The sequence below is a fragment of the Epinephelus moara genome, chromosome 12, assembly GCF_006386435.1.
Source record: "Epinephelus moara isolate mb chromosome 12, YSFRI_EMoa_1.0, whole genome shotgun sequence".
In the NCBI taxonomy this organism is placed as follows: domain Eukaryota; kingdom Metazoa; phylum Chordata; class Actinopteri; order Perciformes; family Serranidae; genus Epinephelus; species Epinephelus moara.
In genome coordinates, this window is record NC_065517.1 from 17,510,758 (window position 1) to 17,530,647 (window position 19,890).

General features: G+C 39.0%; 1 protein-coding gene across 9 annotated transcripts in view; it reads left to right on the top strand.

Moving 5' to 3' along the window:
* Positions 1 to 19,890, top strand: part of LOC126398485 (DNA (cytosine-5)-methyltransferase 3A-like) — a 71,997-nt gene that overhangs the window by 38,424 nt on the left and 13,683 nt on the right. For 6 of the 9 annotated variants that reach the window (XM_050057878.1, XM_050057872.1, XM_050057879.1 and 3 more), the window contains 10 exons: positions 9,286 to 9,501; positions 10,274 to 10,432; positions 11,402 to 11,509; positions 12,052 to 12,199; positions 12,873 to 13,016; positions 13,343 to 13,387; positions 16,962 to 17,041; positions 17,672 to 17,784; positions 18,371 to 18,554; positions 19,464 to 19,548. In XM_050057878.1, the coding sequence (XP_049913835.1) occupies positions 9,286 to 9,501; positions 10,274 to 10,432; positions 11,402 to 11,509; positions 12,052 to 12,199; positions 12,873 to 13,016; positions 13,343 to 13,387; positions 16,962 to 17,041; positions 17,672 to 17,784; positions 18,371 to 18,554; positions 19,464 to 19,548 (1,282 nt within the window). The remainder of the gene's footprint in view (positions 1 to 9,285; positions 9,502 to 10,273; positions 10,433 to 11,401; positions 11,510 to 12,051; positions 12,200 to 12,872; positions 13,017 to 13,342; positions 13,388 to 16,961; positions 17,042 to 17,671; positions 17,785 to 18,370; positions 18,555 to 19,463; positions 19,549 to 19,890) is intronic. The other 3 variants (XM_050057875.1, XM_050057877.1, XM_050057880.1) reach the window with 1 other exon arrangement.

Here is a 19,890-nt window from a genome sequence, read left to right on the forward strand (position 1 = left end):
ACCCAGTGACTCTCTCATAAACCTCACACAGATCATGGTAGCGGAACCAATGACACTCATATACATTTACCACATCTGTAACTTTTCCCACGGCATACCAAAGGCCAAATGGATACTTTAATGATAATGTTTACTGTTTCCCATGGGTTTCACAGCAGAAAGTTCTCATCTTTTTTTTAACAAATAAAGTAGATCATCTTTTAAACTTGAACAAAAAGTCATGTTTTATGTTACAGTAAACATTTTTGGCAAGTTTGTCCCAAAGTAATTGATGTAGGTTAATGTTTTTTCTAGTTCAGGTTTGGTTATTTTAAAATTGCCTTAAATCTAACTTCCCTTAAGCTTTATAGGAAACCTGTATTACGCGGCACAGTACCATCAGGATTTATAAACTTTTTGATATCCAAAAACAGACATTTTTTTATTCATTTTATGAATTAATTTGTCTGTTTATTTATTTGTCTGTAAAAGAAAGATATTGGATTAAAATTTCGAAGCATTTTCCACATCTCTGCTCTCCAGGAAAGCTGTGTTGATAATTGGAAAACATCACCAAGCAGCTCCCAAATTAACATGCTGCGAGGTTAACATCGCAGTTGGCATTGTCCTTGAGCAGCCATTAGACACTTGTTGTTAAGTCCATTTTACTACAAGAGTACTACTAGAATTCTGGTTGGATTTTTTCAGTTTACTTGAATGCCAATTTTGTTTTTGGGCTAAGAGTGAGAAATGAATTAAAATTTTAAAAGCCAGTGGTTTCTAAATATGATAATGACTGCAAAATAACAGCAAATCACCAACTCATCACGCTGCAGTGTTAACGTCAGGGTTAGTTTAGTCCTTCAAACAGCCATCAGACACACATTCTCTGATTAGCTTAGTCATTTTTTTCTGTTCAAGTCAGTTTGATTACCAGTCTAAAACATTTTCCAGCTGTAAGTGACTCCCAGATTTGTTGAAAATTAGAAAGAGAACACCAAGCCACCAAATCATTACACCACAGTCAGGTCAAACATGTTGGTATTGTCCTTAAACATTCATCAGACAGATGTTGTTTGGTCCATTTCATTGTCAGAGACCCCCGGAGAGCGTCATGGAAAACCACTGATTGTTTTCCTTTAACATGTCCCATGGCTGCGATCGATGCTAATGAAAGAGCAGTCACTTGTCGCCTATTGACAATGTGAGAGAGGGTCTTGACTGCACTCTTAATTGTACCGTGTATGTGTGTGTGTTTGTATGCGTGTGTTGAGCAATGTCGGGTTCATCTTGAGGTCAGGGTCAGTCACGCTCATAAAGGGGGTGTGGTTTTAAGAAATGGCTCATTGGTGAGGTCGTGGGGTGAGGGGTCGGAGGTCGAGGGGGCGGCACTAAGAGTGAAAACACTGACCAGGCCACGGGGTTCGTCAAAGTTCAAAGTCGTAACTCACAACATTACAACCTCTCTCTGTCCTTTGGCCTTTATTTGTCCCTCACAAGCTGCTGTTTTCTTCTGCACTCTTTTTCTGTTACAACACCAAGCAGTTTCACAGATCACTTTTATTTTAATTTTCATTTCTTTTTTAACTGTATTTCAACCAACAAAAACTGATACACGTCTACATGTTTCATGCAATGTTAAACATGCAAGACAGCTGCATTTTACTGCTGGTGTGTGTTACAAATTGACATGACGGATAATATCCACTGATTTTAGCTGCTCATTTATAGATCGGTATTTCTGCATATGTTGGCTTAAATAAATAGAATAGATAGAAAGGACATTGAACTGTTTGCCATGGTCAGTTGAATTGTTCAAAGGAAGAAAAAAGGCGATTGGTGTCAGTTTAATTGTGACAACACACATCAGAGGGGCTGTAAAGTGTCACACTCACTAGTTTGAGAACTCCAGTTTAGCCTATTCTTACACCTATTTTGCTTATTAAACAGAAAATACAACCATACACCAATCCAAGTTTCTCTTTTTCACTGAACTAAGACTAATGTGAGCTTAATTACCCTGTTAACTCGTTGTCAAACACATGTTATTTAAACTTGAAAGAAACTAAATAAAACTCACCAAAGCCATCTTGGTTAATGTTTTTAACAATTACCAGCTCTGGTTTGGTCCAAATAAACCCTTAATTCACTGAGTTAGATGTGAAAACGTGCAGCAGTGGATCTCCCTTGTTCTTTAACATTACATCATGTGTCAACAAATGTGCAATTAATGGAAACAAACAGGGAAATAACATTTATAGTCCTATTTTAAAAGTGACAAACTGCTTATTTGAAAACGTACTACTCCACAGCTTGATTGGTTGTTGTTGTAAAACCTCAGCTCAGTGAGTTAAAGACCTGCTGCAAGTCCAGTTTGTTGAAGTTAGCCTGCTATGACAGTTGCAGTAGCAACAGTACACATAAAAACGGCCGCCGCTCTGACCGTCCTGTTATACTGTTGTTAATGGGAATGTCTGTTCCACTGTTATTCTATTTTTATGTGTTGACCAATAAGACATAAGACACATGATATTGTAATGCAGAAATGCCAAATATACAGTATGTTTGAGGTAATTTAGCAAACTTTAACAACCATTGCAGTTTGTCCACCAGAGCGAAGTGTATTTTAGTACATATCTTGGTCCCAATACTTCAATAACCATAAAATCAGAATATCCAATAAATAACCTACAGAAAGAAATAATCCAATCAAAATTATTCTTATATATTTTTTTGTTTATGCTGTCTATTTGAAATGTGACATTTTTGTTCTTTTTTACCTATAAAATATCTAAGACAGTAGCCAGTAGTTTGGGGCTCTAGTAAAAACAAATGTTTAACTACCCTTCAGACTTTTAAAAAATATATTTGCACTGATTTAAATAATCCTACGATTGCAGTTATCACTCAGTTTTCTTTACATTGAAGTCAGCTATGCTCTTCATAATATTTAAGGGTATTCATTAAAGGAGTTTGAGGGTGAATACCGAAGCCTCTGACATGCACAAATCAGCAGATGTGCACACAGAGGAAGGGACGGTATGAATCATGCACTAAGTGGTTGTGATGCATAAAATGCTGGTAGGTTATGTGTCTTCAGCTTGTCTTTTGTCTCTGTCTGTCCATCCATCCACTTTACATCAGTCAGTCTTTATCAAGCAGACTTGATTTAAGGTGGCACTCAACCTTTTTTGGTGCTACTACTTTGACATTTACAGCTACTTACTGTGTGCACTTTTGTTGATTTGCGTGAATCCTGAGTAGTTGTGATTGTCCGCTCGGTAGCCCTCAGCAGGCAGCAAACATTTAAAAACGACACAGTAGTGTGTTGAACTTTGGCAGCAGACATAACATTCAACCCACAAACCTCTCTGCACCAAAGCTCAAGAGTTAAAAGCCTTGAATGAGGCGTTGCAGAGTGTGAGCCTTCCAGTTAAAATGCTGTCGCCTGGCCTAATTACTGTACTTTTTATAGGTTAGTAGGTAATTTAAAATCTCACTCCTTCTCCAGCTCAGTGTAAAAGAATATTCAGGGAAACAGACTCTCCGTTTTTAACAGGACAGACATGCTTACTTTTGTAAGTAGGGCTGGGTAATATATGGATATTATGACAATTTCTTAATACCAGATTATATACTCTCTTAAATTTTGGACATAATATTGTAAGTGCTGTCTTTTCCTGGTTTCAAAGGCTGTATTACAGTAAAGTGCTGTAATTGTCTGAACTTACCAGACTGTTTTAGCTGTTTTAATTAGTTTTCTTTACCTACTTAGTCCTTTTATCCACATTACTAATGATTATTTATCAAAAATCTCATTGTGTGAATATTGTGTCAAAGCACCAAGTCAACCCTACAATATCATGGCAATGTTGATGTAGAGATATTGGGTCAAAAATATTGTGATATTTGATTTTCTCCATATCCCAGCCCTACTGTGTGGTGCCTTCTTCTACCACAGTATAAATACAATCAGACAGAAGTAACAGGAGCAGCATGCTGCACCCAGCTGACCCTTCAGTTTATTTCAGACCCGAGTGTTGCCTTCACAGAAACCCGAGCAGATGAATACAGATTCGTCTGTCATCACTGAGTCATCCGCATCCCTGAAAAGCAGCAAAGCTTCCTGATGGAGTGTTTCAATCAGCTGATGTTGCCAGGCAACAAACACGGTTTCATCCAGTAGGCAGGATTTTTGGCCGATATCTCGCAGCAACACGAGCCAGGTCCAAGTCTTCTAATGAGATGATCCGGTCCAGATGCTGACAGAAATTATCAAGTTTCCTTCGCAACAACAACAACAACAACCGAGTGTGGATGAGATGAGGTGAAAGTCAAACAATTGCTGCAGGAAAATTTGGTCCTTGACGTAGCAGGAAGGAATTTTACTAATACTTCAATATGGTAAGATGTGTTTAATACAATGAAATTTATCCCTGCAGCAAAGAAGCACACAGCTCACACATTCAAATGCCATATGTTTAAAACCTTTTTGTGGAATTTGTAATAAATACAGTAATAGATATTGTAAATATCTAAAAAAAAAAAAAAAGATACAGTGTAATAAAGCCTTACAAAAGCAGCAGTTTTAAACACAAGCCACCCACATTTTCAATGATTAATATGAATAAAACGCACATATTAAAAAATTCATACATTACTAACACAAAATGGCAGCAACACTGATGTCACTTTAATTCTTAATGAATATTATTTGAATATTTGCCACATCAAAGAGTTCCAATAATAATGCAGCACACAAATTGAAAAGTAAACTAAGTTAATTATTTCAAAGCTAGATATAAATGTTTTTCGATGTGTACCAGATCTATACTATGCTGATACTATACAGTATATACTAATCCTCATAGTTAACATACAAACAATCAGACATTAATCAAACTGTGACTTTGGGATGTCATTGTAAATTAAACACTACAAACAGGCAGCAAATTTCTTTTAAGATTTAAAAGGATTTTTTTGTTTTTGAAGATTTTTCTGCTGCTTCTTCACCCAAAAAATGGCCATTTATAAATCAGTTAGTCACGCTGTGTTACCTTGAATTTGTGAAGGAAACTATGTTTGTCTTGCATGTTCCCAATGAAAACAAACTCTCACACAACTCAGCAGCTTAATCCAAGTCTCAATCTTTTACGCCTCGTTTCCACTTATGTATGTGTACGGAGATGAGGCATCCGGAAGTCCATATCTCTGTGATATCCGATGTGCCTGCGAAACTCCTCCCCTCTGTGATATAACGGTCCGGAATTCGCCTCGAGTACGTAAAAAAAATAAAATAAAATTGAACTTTGGCAGTTGATTTCAGACAGACTGTATGACAGTGTGCTAGCTTAGCGAACAGGCTGCTAACTGGCTAACAGGCTATTTTTCTTCTATTCAGTTGCCTCTGTTGATCGTCAGGTGAGTTTGTGCGATTAAAAATAACTTGTTTATCTAGTTTTAACATATTGTGAATTCTGCTAAAATATAGTTATACATCATATAAAGTCAGATTGTCATTATGACTCGTTCAGCCATTCATACGTGTTTTTAATCACTGTCATTTCTGTGTTCCATTTCCTTTGTGCATTGCAATGTGGCAGAATAGTGTATATATGTAGTGTAATATTAATATGCATAGTAGTCTAGTCTGAGTACACTTAATATGTCACTTTTTGAACATGCTACACAGTCAGCACATGCTTATAGTTTGTATGAGGTGCTGATCCACATTGATGTTTCAGTTTAGTTGTAAGAAGTAAAAATCCAGACTTCTCATTCAGGCATCCCAGATGTTTTAGAAACTAGTGACGACATGTGGAGTTTCCCTTACAGTGCACGTGTATGTGTGTGTGTGTTGGTCAGTGTGTTTGTGTGTGTGGTCTGTCTACAATCCGTGTAACAGGCTGATTAGGATTTTATGAGGTCAGAGGTCAACAGGAGCGGGGAGAAGAGTGAACTTGTGACCTGGAGGTCAAACAGAGGAGAGAACTGTCACGACCTGACACTCTCACTTTTACTGTCTCACTTCCACTTGAATTTATGCCGCCGTCCCTCCTCTTCCTCCCATGTTTATTTCTCCCTTTCTGTCCTTTTTTTCTGGAGGAATTCTTTCACACATTCGACGGTGGTTTTCAGCCTTGGCTAGAATGGAAACTGTATTGTTTTCTCCACTATTAAAACCAAAGGAAGAGAATGTTTTTAGGTCATGGAAATGCTCTGAAGGAGTCGTGGGATTTTACATCTGAGCCAGATTCTCACTGTGTAGTAACCAGTGAGGTCATGAGTATTTTTAAATTTGTCTCATTTGAAACTGAGCGTGCTGTGTTTCCGCACTGGACTTCCCAGATATCACTTGTCCATCAAACAAGTGACGAGCAGTGTCAAAAAAAATAAAAATAAATAATGCAAAACTGCTATCTTCAGTGTTATACTGGTTTTAATCACTGGCTCCTTTTGTTTTGGAAAAGAAAAGACCTCTGGATAATTCAGCTACCAGTAAAAACATGGATTTTAAATTATCAGAGAAAGACGGTGAGCAAACACTACCAGGTGCTAGGCTAGCAGCACAACTGTGACTAGCCAAACAGCGTAGGAGAAACACTGATTTGTAATGTAAATGTGCTTCATTCAGTGTTTTGACTAGTTTTAATCCCCTGGAGTCTCATTTATAAAACAATGCATAGGATCCATACTAAAAATGTACGTATAGACAAAATTAAAAAATGGCATGCGCCAAAAAATATTCGACAAGTTATACAATCAGGCTTCTATTTCACAATCTGCCTCACCAATTTACTGTCTCCAAAATGTTCGTAGGCATGGGTCAAAATTTCTCCCATCAAGGCTGCTTTTATAGATCACAACTTTTCCATGGGAAGTGGTGTACTCCTTTTATAGGCCGTTTTTTGTGCGTATGCCATGTTAACCAATGAGACCCTTGGTCCGTTTGTTTTGGAGCGAAAAAGATCTCTGTGGATAATTTAGCTCCTGCTTAAAAAAAAACCTGAATAATGAACACTGAAGGAATTGTAAATGGGAGAAGTTTCAGCAGGTTGCAATCTGCAGTACTCACCACTAGATGTCACTAACACGAGTTAAAGATCTCAGTAATACCTGCCACAAAAGGACAGCGTCCATAAGCTTGATAGACTTCAGGTTAAATCACTATCATAGTATACTAATTCATAATATAGTAGAAAAACTGAATGTACTTTGTACTGTATTGTCTTTCTGTCTTCCACTAAACCTGCTCCACTGTCTCGCTGTCTGTATTTTATTCCTCAGATTTATACTATAATCCTATTTACTCTGCGTCCCTCTCTCTGTCTTCTCTCTGTCTCTCTCGTGAACTCATTGAACCGCCTCCCCACCGCACCCTTTCTCCCCACTCACTTCCTGTTTAGAGGAACAATTAAAGGATTGTTCCTACAGCCGGGGGCACTGAGGCCTTGATCTAGAGCAGCCACCACATCAGCGAGAAAGACCCACATAAAACATCAATTATATAGGACCTCCTTGAAGGACAGTGTTTGTGCCAGTGGACCACTGGGAGTAAAACAAAAAGGTTATGATAGATCAGCAGCTTCTGTGGAAACATACATGAGGGGCCGATGCCCTCAGCAGGCATTAAATCAGACGTGATCAATGGCAAGAACATGTGGTGAAGACAGATTGTAGCTGATATGATATTCAGTGTTGAAATTTTGCCTGTGACTCATCCTTTGCACGTGTAGGTTTGATGAAGATATGTCGGCATAATTAAAACTCATACCTGCTCATAAGATGATAGTTATGAGGCAGTTTGACCATTAACATACATCAGATTCAATTCGATTTATAGCGTATCTAACCAGATGGATCAAATAGTATCAAATGTATTTTTATTTCATGAGACTAGAAGAAAATTAGGCACCAATGTCTGAATTAATGTGAGTATGGGATATCAATTGGATGCCATGCTCACATTTAGAATAAATAATATTATAACTAGTACTAGTAACACTTAGAGCAGCTGATATAGTGATATCTTTACATATAAACTTACCTCTTAATCCTGGCTTTTGATTGTTTTATAGCCATTAAGGCTGCAACTAACAGTTATTTTCACTGTCGGTGATCTGTTGATGATTTTCTCGATCAATTGATTGATCTATAAAATATCAGAAGAAGGTAAAAAAAATGATGATCAGTGTTCCCCAAAGCCCAAGATGACGTCCTCAAATGTATTTTTTGTCCACAACCCAAAGACATTTAGTTTACTGTTGGACAGGAGATTCACATTTAAGGAGCTGACAGTCAGACAACTTCGCCTTTTTTTCCTTTTAATCACAATTAATTTAATAGTTGACAACTAATCAATTAATTGTTGCAGTTCTGATGGCTATTAATTTATTTATTATTCATTTAATTTATTAGTGTTTGAAATGTTTGTTTATCTTCTTAATATGTTTTTTTTGTTATTTTATCTATTTTATTGGTAACTATTAAAAATTTTCCAATTTTTATTTGTTGTGTGCAATCTAGTGAGATACATTGATTGATTGATTGATTGATTGATTGATTGATTGATTGATTGATTGGGGGGCAGTATTAATAATGGTGGTACTTGTTTGGGTGGTAATTTAGCCATTTTCTATGGCTGATAATTGATTTTCTATTGTTGGTTAATTGTCGAGGCTTGTCAAGCTGCCACAGTGAAATGAAATGCCTTTTAATTGCATATTTCATGTAAAATTAAAGTTATATTAATGGTACTTAGTTTAAAATAATGTGAAAATATAGAAGTCAAATCCTCACAATCCTTTGTATTTATACTTGATGTAAAAACACTAACATGAGTAATCTGTTATCTAACCATATCAGCTCTGGTGGAGGAGGCTATGTGGTGTATGTGGAGGCGTTTTCCCCAAAAGTAAAATTTGACCAAAAGTCGACCATAAATGGTGAATCCTGTCGACTGTGGGCAGAACTGACATCATGTAGGACTTTGTGATATAACAAGGAATTTAGTTTGCCTCGTAATTATGCACATATAAGGTCACAAATGCCCAACGACGCTCCCACAGCAAGAGATTTAATGAAGAAATATTTTTTCACAGCACAGAATAAGTATTTACCACTTGAAATACATTTTAGCCTTTTACCGTTTTGTGTAGTAGTTAACTTTATGTTGAGTCCGATGAACTTCAGAACAGCTCCAACCATTATGCAAAGATAGCTTTACAGTGCAACAAGCTGAAAATAACAAAGACACATATGCGGATAAATCAGGAAAATAAAATGGCTTCTGTTCTTCCTTCACAGGCGGAGCGACGGGCGTACAGAGAGGCAGAGATAAACATGATGGACGACCTATCAGAGGGTGACTTCCAGAAAGAGGAGGAGTCAGCCAGCCCAGCCCCTTCCCATTCACAACAACACACAGACCCTGCCTCGCCAACGGTCGCCATGACACCGGAGCCAGTTGCCAGGGGAGACCAGGCCACGCCCAGAGAGATAGAGTACCAGGTAAGGTACCAGGTAAAGCACCTAATTAAACTAAATAAGATGCATGCAATGGAATAACAGTGAAGTTCACCAGTGTTAAAAAATCTACAGAGCCCCTGAAGTTCTAAAAGATTTTCTCTTTTAATTATGTACGCACAAAGTAAGACTTTGTGCCCACATGTTATTATCATGCATACAAGATGAACAATGTAATCTTTTGTTGAGTTCAGGGGCTTCATAGAAATCTTTTACTCATTGCTTTAATTCTGCATTCTCAAATACTGCTAAAGTTTAAGACACTGAGCCAGTAACTTTTTTAAATTGATATTTGATGGAGGTCATTTGATGATTAAAGTGTGTAAAAAAAAAAATGAAAAGGTGCAACAATCTGTCAAGGTCTAAAATGGAAAAATTTAGTCAAAATAAAAAGCATGAGTTTTCAGTCAGATGACCTTAATCACATGAAGTGTCGTGCTTTTGTACGGTGGCAGCAGAGGACTTTTAACTAAATTAAAGACATTTACACCATAAACTGATGTAGAAAGGCACATATTGCCGCATTAAAAAGTCACCAGAGCGAAGGAAATTAAGTGTTTGAGGCTCAAAATTTTCTGGCACCATTTCATTTTTGTGAACTGAAACCCACACCCTTGTTTTAGACATTGTTTTTGTTGCAGGAATATTTCTGTAATTATTGTAAGAAAGAAGATCTGCCATAATCATCAATTGCTGTATCATCTTTTATCCTGAGTGCAGGGTGAAACTCTTGATCTTGACACCCACCTTGTTTTCTGTGTGCCAACAGGACGGCCGGGGCTTTGGCATCGGTGTTCTGGTGTTTGGGAAGCTGCGAGGTTTCTCATGGTGGCCTGGCAGGATCGTTTCCTGGTGGATGAGCGGCCGGAGTCGAGCTGCAGACGGGACTCGCTGGGTGATGTGGTTTGGAGACGGCAAGTTCTCTGTGGTGAGTAGATTTATTAAGGAGCCCCTTACATAAAATGATCAAATCCTCCACATAGTCACTCAGTGTTCTCACGGTAATGGAAAAGCTGAAAAAGTCTTTGACAGTTATCTTCCGTGGATAACCTTCCACATAAAGTGACATAACTTCAAATTAATTTTCTGTAGCTGTAGCTGATGTTTCTCCATTTTTCTCCTGCATCCTGTCCCTTCTCCCTCCACATATGCAAGCAAGCTGGAATTATGTTTGCATGGAGTTTGAATCTGATATGTTTGAATAACGCCTGGCAAGTGGGGCCAAAAATAAATGCTGTGACAGTGTGATTTAAGATGTTCCCATATCTAGCTAATGTAATAACTGTGGTCATATTTTGAAGTCAGGTTTTTGAAGTGAATATGATCATAAAACTATGAGAGACTGGAAAAGGTTGCTGTTTAGCTTTCATACAAATATTAACATTTGGAGTTAACTGTACTAAAACGTTCTGCTTGTGTTTTGCAGTAGCTCAATGTCTTTATCACCCCGAGCCTCAATATTCCAATTTTATGCTTTTTTAGACACCAGAATACTGTCCTACTTAAAGCCTTCATAAGCTGTTCAAAGATGGTTTTACTTTTATTCAGTGGTTAACAACCTAGTGTTAATTCAACACTCTTATCAGAAACTTTAGTAAGTGGATACTGTCTTTTACTTTGATTTGATACAAGATGACCTTGATTTTGTCCTGTTTCTTTTGACTTACTTAAATTTGAGTTTAGAAACCCCCACAAGACAGATATCCAGCACCAAAGCTCCCTGCCTTACGAGACATCTTTCCTGAAAAGATGCGTTCTTACTGCGGCACACAAAATGACCTTAATTAAGGATTTCAAGGACTTGTTGAGAATCTGCCTCACCAGTTTTTTCCTCCAATGATTTCTGGCTTTTTCTTTTAATCTCGGTGACAGTCATTATCATTTCTTTATTCTCCAGGTTTGTGTGGAGAAGCTGATGCCCTTGAGCTCTTTCTCATCTGCCTTCCACCAGCCCACCTACAACAAACAGTCCATGTACCGGAAAGCCATCTTTGAGGCTCTGCAGGTAACAAACTCTGCACCTTAACATCAGGGAGTGTGTGCTTTTGAGTCATTTTTTTGATGGCTGATAATTTTATTTTGCTGTTGCTGTAGTCATTGTATTTCTCTCTGGATGAAATCCAACATCTAAAAGACCAAAATATAAATGTGCAGGTCTAAAGGTCATATTTTACTCATTCCTTCCTTATGTAACGATCTGCATTTGCATTTGTGGAGGTGTTGTTGTTCTCATCTAGCTCTGCCCACAATTTATAAGTGGTAACATGTGGGTATATTTCATATTTTTTGGGCTATGTTTCGATCCAATGTTTAACTTTTTTCTTGTAACTGATACAGAACACATGGTAATTTACTTCTAATATGGTGTCACATTGGGTCGTCATTCATATGAACTTCTGTAAAAATTACAAACAAGCAATGAAGGATTTGTACATCAAAACCTGCTCATATTCTGCAGCTGCTCATATACAGCCATAATTTCCATATTTACCCTTCTTATTTGACATGTTTTTATTGTGTGTGTGTGTGTGTGTTTATTCTGTGTAGGTGGCCAGCGTTCGGGCAGGGAGGCCATTTCCCTCGTGTGATGCGAGCGATGATGCAGAGGGGGTGGAGATTCAAACCAGACAAATGATAGAGTGGGCCATGACCGGCTTCCTACCCAATGGTCCACAATCATTGGACCCTCCAGAGGGTATACGCACATTTGATTTAATGTTTAATTAATGGGGGTGATTGTCTAAAACAAACATACAGCAACCCCCCTATAATAGGACAGGTGTGTCAGGTGTGTGAACTGTAAGTACTTCATTCATGTTACATTCAAAGCCAGTATACCGTACTTGCAGTGATTCTTCGACTCACCAGCCAAGAGATTTGTTAGAAGTGTTGGTGTTATATTGTCTTCAAATAAGTGCACTCATTGTAAGCCACATTGGACAAAAGTATTACAAGAATATAATTTAATATAAAAATCAAATGAATGTGAAAAAAAATTGATGGCAGGATATTTTTATTATTTGGATTCTTTTAGTTTTTGCTTTAAAAAGCTAATCCTTGAAACTAACTAGTTTGTGAGTGTTTCTGGCTATTCTGAATGGGCAGACCCTGCCAAGGTGGGTGTATTAGCACAAAAAGCGCGCACAAAAAAGAGAGCTTGAAAGAGAAGTTTAACCTTGACACACCTGGTCAGTTAACAATCAAATGCTTTGTCTGAAGCAAACTGTTGTCTCAAGCTTCCACCAGTGACTTCACAGCATTAAAACAGTTTCAGAGAATTATTTTCCCAAAGTCACAGTCATTGTTACTCCTCTTTCACATTAAAGACTACTAAATATGATGTATATTCTGATCTTAAATCCCCACAGAGGAACAAAATCCATATAAGGAAGTGTACCCAGAAATGTGGTCCGAACCTGAGGCAGCGTACACGCCTCCACCTGCCAAGAAACCGCGCAAGAACTCAGCTGAAAAAGCAAAGATCAGAGAGGTGATCGACGAAGGGACCAGAGGTAAACATACAAACCCCTTTCATCTGAAGCTTCAAATATTCAAAAATTAACCTACAACCTTTCCGTATATTTATTTAAACAGTGAAACGCCCAGAATATTAAATCAGAAAAAGACTGTTTCTTAAAACAAACAATGTCATGGGACTCAAAAATTAGGGGCATTTTCATCAGCATCTCTAACATTTACACTTTCGTGGTACCTGACTTTTGCAAGATTCCCACTATATATTGTCTTATATGAATGCTTGGCTTTTTTATAAACTGTCTGTATGTGTTCATATTCAAAATGGTGTGTTGATGTGTTCTTATGTATTTTCATTTTCCAGAGAGGCTCATATGTGAGATCAAAAAGAAGACCAGGAACATAGAAGGTAATAGTTACATGTTTCTTTCGAACATCATTCTTCATCATTCTAGACTTGAAATGAAGAAGTGATATATCAATTAATCATATTCTTTAAGGGGATGGACTGTACAATGCCTTTAGCTTGAAATATTTTGTTTTATATAGTGTTGTTCTACACAATTTTTGCTTAACCCTGACTATAGAGTTGACTAGAAGTTCATTTTTATCACGTTCTTATATGGCTGGTAAATAGTGTCAGCAGTAAGGATTTGTTAAGATCCAATTAAAATATCCATCAAACCCTTTACAAACCATTTAATATAACTCCCACATCATTATTTAAGAAAATAATATCCCTCTGTAGCAATCATCTTTAGTAAACAAATGTAATTTTGTTACATTATTTGCCATTTTTTCCCACTCTCAACCAAAACAGGGGATAGTTGAGCTTACAGGACTTATTACAATCCCAAAAAATAATCAGCACTTGCCTGGTGTCTTGTGTTTCGAGTGGGGGAGGAGTAATCACTTCACAGGGGTCACCAGGTGAGCACCCTTCTTCAATGGTGTTTTGTTGATAGGCCCACGACACCTCCAGAGGGCTCAGCGGTGCTACTTGACGTGCCAGGTGTGCCCCCTTCTGCTTTTACCCCTCATGCTGGACACCTTGCAGACCAGTTTGAGTCCTTCCTTTTCTGCCAAAGCCAGTTGCTGCTTCTCTCAGCAGCCTCTGATAGTGACTTGTCGGCTTGTTGGAGGGCCTTTTCTCGAACCCCCATACTCTTCAGAGGCCTGGTTGATGACATGGCTACAAATCCTCTACAGAGAGCACCTGGGTACGCCAGCCACGTCGTTCTGCCTCAGCTGCTATGTCTGTGTACTTCAGGCTTTTGTGCTAATAAGCTTCCCCGACTGCAGCCTCCCATTGTACTGTTAGCTCCATGGTGTACAGGGACTTCTGCAAGGTTGACCACGAGATCAGGTCTGGCCTGAGATTAGTTGTAGCGATCTCTGGTGGAAAGATGAGTTTCTGATCTGGATCAACCTGCATTCTCCAGTCTCGGGCAGTATCCAGGAGGGTTGCTTCCACTCTTGCAGATGGTTTCACTGGAGGCTGTTCTGCTTTCATGAAGAGGGTGATGTTTGGGAATCAAGGCATAGGAGGAGGGAGGGCATTGGTGGTAATTCTCCTTCCTTCCAGGATGATTGCCAGTTGACATAGGACCTGATAGTGCCTCCTGATGTAGTGGCCTTGAGACAGACTGATTTTGCAGCTGGTAAGGATGTGCCACAATGTTGCTGGAGTTTGGCAGAGAGCACATGAGGGATCTTATCCACGCCACTGGCTTAGGTTCGTGTGTGGGAAGAACATCTGAGGTGGCCCTGATGATGAAGCTAATTCGTCTTCCTTCCATCTCACAAAGTTCCCTCCAGGGGGAGTTTGTGATGTTCCAGATCTTCCCAGGCAGTCCATTGGCCCTGTTTGGACTGCCTTTGCGCATCTGTCTGCCTCCTCTTGGTGTCAGACCTCATTGACCATCAATTTTCTTCTCTGGGTGGATGTTGCCTTGTGCCGTGATAGTCCACCTTTCCCAAGACCAAAGCTGCTAAATCTTTCCTTCGATGTCTCTATGCCTGACAGCAGATTTTGCTTGCTGTATGGCCTCCAATGGGGTTCAATTCCTCCGGCCTCTGAAGGCGCTCCTTCGACCCACTTTGAAGTTTGGATGATCACTTCCATTGCCAAGGTGAAGGCTAGCAGGGAGATGGTGCATTCTGCCATTATTCCCACTTCCAATGATTGCCATGATGTTTTGTATTCTGTTGTTGTAATGTGGAATTTCTGACCAGGTTTGTGATGTTTTTGGCTCATGAAAGAGGTCAAAGGCTGTCCAGATGAGAGAATGGGGGAAGGATCCAAAGGCATTGGCTGGGTCCAAGAATACGAGGTGCAGATCTCTTCCTCCCCTTTTTGACTGGATGGGGTGTCATATCATGCTTGTATGTTCTAAGCATCCTGAGAAGCTTTTTCAAGTCGATTGTTATTCTTTAAGCTACAGTGCTAGAGAAGATCTACCCTTAAAAATTCAAGCGATTGATCTGCCAGAATATGTTCAATGTTCAAGGCATCCATTTACTTGGGGATCACCACTCCCCCTGCTCGTAGCCATGGCTTTGGAATGGTTTGCTTCTTCCATGCCCCCTTCATTTGCTTCCACAGGATCGTAGGACATTAGGAGTGTTTTTGTACAGCTATGGCACTCCGTTTGGTCCAAGAGCTCAAGCTGCCCTTGCCTTCCTCTTGAGGGGCTGTCATCTAACTGGTGCTCTGGCTGAGGTATTTGTGGCATGTTTGAAGGTATCTCCCCACCGCTCATGTCTGTGGATGCCTGTCTGCATTGTTTTCAGGTAGTCCTCCAGCTCCCTCTTTGGCACTTTAAGTGAACTGCTCTTTTCCTTTGTGAAAAGTCCTTTCACACATCTGAGGGGATCCTTGTAGAGGGATGTTCTTGCCTTCTCCTTCCTCTTGCGTCAAGGTCTGAGGTTTTCTGCTCTTTGCTGCTTTACCAGGCATCCCTTCAGATCTGCTTGCAGAAGGTCAATGCCCACTCACTCCTTCAGTGAGGATTTCCTCCATTGTTTCCTCAAGTCCCTTCTTTCTTTGATATTTTCTTGCTGCCCTCTGGACTTGGGAGGGGTTGTTGTTTCCTTCTCTCTTGGTTCTTTTGTTCAGAAACTTTCTGCCCCATATAAGTAGATCAGATGGCTAATTCCCCCCAGTTTCTTCTCCATTGTTCCTCTGAGTCTTCTAAGGATGTTGCTCAAGTCTACATCGATTGTTGTCCACTCTTTCTTGCTGCTGGATTTTGGCCCCTTCATTTGAAGTCTGTGACCTTGGATATTTTTCTCCAAAGCAGGCTGCGCCTGGCTATGTTCCAGGTTCTCAGGTGTCATGCTTGAATTTCTCTCAGCCACTGGGGTAGTGATGCTCGTTGGACTGTGGGTTGAATCCTGCTGTAGAGCTTCACTCGCCTTACTTGACCTTTCTCTTAGCAGATACTGGTCAATGCGATAACTTTAATTGCATCTTGAAATGGTATTACATCATTTATTTGACTGGTATCATATCATCAATTGTTTTGTTTCTGTTTATCACAGAGATAAAGTCTGTTTTACAAATTTAGTCAAAGAGTAACGGTTAAATTGCATTTCTTAAATTGTAAATTAAGTTGAGGGTTCACTTAGCTTAAAGCTGTTCTAAGTGTTTCTGTAGCCCAGGGCGAAACATCTCTGGAATCCAATTTTTGTTCTTGTTTATATTTTTGGTATTTAGCTAATTAATTCATGCAGCAAGTGTTTGGCAGCCCAATAATTCACTGGTTGACTGGAGTCAGGGTCTGAAAATAAAAGAGATTATGAGCTGAAAGTTATAAATCACGGCACATGAAAAGTAATTTTTGAGTCTTTATTACAGATCATAAGCACATTGTGGTTATTTTGGGCAGTAAAAGTCTTGTTGTTAAATTACTCTATTAATGTGGCCAAATGACTAAACAAACATCAAATATGATAATGTGATCATGTCTGTGTTTGATTAGATATCTGCATCTCCTGTGGAAGCCTCAACGTCTCTCTGGAGCATCCTCTCTTCGTAGGAGCAATGTGCCAGGGCTGCAAAGTAAGACACCTCCCGAGGAAAACAAAGAAAAAAAATCTTTTATAAACTGAATGGCACTTTGGCCTGGGTGATATTGATTTCAAATGTGTCACCTAGCTCCAGTATCAAGAATAAATGGATTCACTGATATACACAGGAAGCAAAATACTTGCACCAAACACTTCTTCACACAAAGGCTGCAACTAATGACCTCTTCATTATTGTTTGTTTGTTTAATTAACAGATTATTTGTCTTGTCTATTAAGTATTAAAACATTGTAAAAAACACATTACACATTTTCCCTGAGCCCATGGTGACATTTTCAGACTGCTTGATTTGTTCAACCAACAGTACAAAATGCAAAACATGTTATAAAACAGAGAAAAGTCTTAAATGCTCTCGCTGGAGATGCTAAAAGCCAGAGAATATTTTACATTTTGGCTCAATAAATTCCTTAGACGGCAAATGTCTCAGCCGCTGTAGAAGTTGCATTTCGAAAGCAATATATTGTTGAGCATTGGTTGAATATTGGTGACATCTGTGATATTACATACACACATGGAAACAGTAGAAACGCAAGATTTCATTATGGCAGACAACAAAGACATCCCCTTTGCCTCTCTCCTGATTCTGTTTTGTTCCTCTGGCAGAACTCGTTCCTGGAATGTGCCTACCAGTACGACGACGACGGCTACCAGTCCTACTGCACCATCTGCTGTGGAGGCAGGGAGGTGCTCATGTGTGGCAACAACAACTGCTGTAGGTCCGTACAAAACTGTATATATACATATACTGCTGACTTCAGGATTGCCAAGCACCTTCTTTTTGTGGCCACAAAAAGGTTTTGGATTTCACATATACAGAAACAATTTACCCACAAATGTCAAAACATGATGTATGGCTCCTTTTATTGGTAATTGAGTCAGTCGACTCATGTGAAGCAGATGTATTTATGTGAATATAAAGTTTATTTTGGCATCCAGGCTCTGACCTCATCACTGCAAACATTCAACAGCTTAACACAGCAGATATTTGGAGTCATGTAGTAGTGAAAGAAGCACTCAGATCTTTGTAGCAATACCAGGGTGTAAAAATACTCACAAGTCCTGCTTTCAAATTCTTACCAAAGTAAAAGTACAGAGTGTGTCCCTAATAATGTAAAGTATGGTGGTGCTTGATTAATGTTATTAAATTAGCTTTTTAAAATTGTTTTCGTAGTATTGTTCACTTAATTTGACAGCATTACAGTATTGAGAGAGGGAGTTCCAGTGGTAGAAACCAAAGACAAACCAAACACTGGCTTTAAATGCAAGGAAAACACAGGTCTCATGTTGTGTGTGTGTTGGCAGGTGTTTCTGTGTGGAGTGTGTGGATCTGTTGGTAGGAGCCGGCTCGGCGGCAGCGGCCATCAAAGAAGACCCCTGGAACTGCTACATGTGTGGCCCCCGGAGCACCTACGGGTTACTGCGGCGACGGGACGACTGGCCCTCCAGACTACAACACTTCTTCGCCAACAACCATGAACAGGACTTTGTGAGTCTGACAGATGACTTGTTTCCATTTCAGCTCTGTTCTTCACATATAATAAATATTTAATGTTGATGATGATCATAAAGATGATAGTTTCCCTGAGAATGAGTTCACAATACTATTTATAGCAGTATATATGATTACAGTGTGCATCCACAATGTTTAATGATACATCAATGCAGCATGAAGTGTGTCCCTAGAATAATCAGGATTTTTTTAGTGTTTAAAAAGAGTCTATTGTTACATTGATGCATAATAAAATGCTAATTTTGTGCTTAATTGACAGTATTACAGTATATTTATTTATTTGTTTATTTAACAGGGACAGTGCACAGCTACTTGGCTGCACCACTATCGTTTAAACAAATGAAGTTATTGTTATTATCATATTCCATCTCACACCTCTAGTGACACACTCCAGACTCTGCTACTTCTATATTCACATGTACTTCTGTACTGTATTACGCCTATATTGCTTCTACAATTACCCATTACACTAACCCAGTCCTGACAACATGCTGTAAGTCAAATAGATGTAGTAAATATGACATATTTGCCATCTTATATCTAATCTGTTATCATAACCTTACTAGAAGAATTAGGCGAAATATATCACAGTTAAATGGGATGCATTAATATCTTGGGATCAGCGAGGCTTCTGCTCCAGGGCTTGTCAGCTATAAATTATCCATACAGGCTAAAAGACATCAAAACAGACCATGTTCACATTAAATTATTGACGCTCTCCAGCCAGACTATTTTGCCGAAAGATCACATCATCATCATAAATAAGGTTGATATGTAATGTGTAGCTCTGCCCTCTGCTCTCCCCTATGTGCTGTAAAAATTAATATTTATTTTCTCTTGATATTATTATTAATGTCTCTTCTTCCTTTTTAATCTCTCTTTTAGGAGCCAGCCAAGTTGTATCCTCCAGTTTCAGCGGAGAAGAGGAAACCAATCAGAGTCCTCTCCCTGTTCGATGGCATTGCCACAGGTACATAGTGTATGTGTAGGACTGCAAATAACAGTTAAGCAAACATAAGCATGTTACAGTCCTGGAGGATTATTAATATGCACTTCCTCCTCTACTGCTTTAATCTGCACATTCAGCACATCCAGTGCATCAGAACATTGTTTTCTAGTTGGAGCTGCGCCTCGTTTTCAAACTGTATGGTTTGACTAAAATGAACAATGACAACAATATAGTCCACGATGACCAGCGCTAAAATCAACCTGTGTAGTTGTCCCTCCATTGTGACATTAGAAAGTGTCACATTTATCTTGCAAGTGTACTCTGCTTCAACGTTTTGTTTACTTCCTGGATTTTTCCCGCATG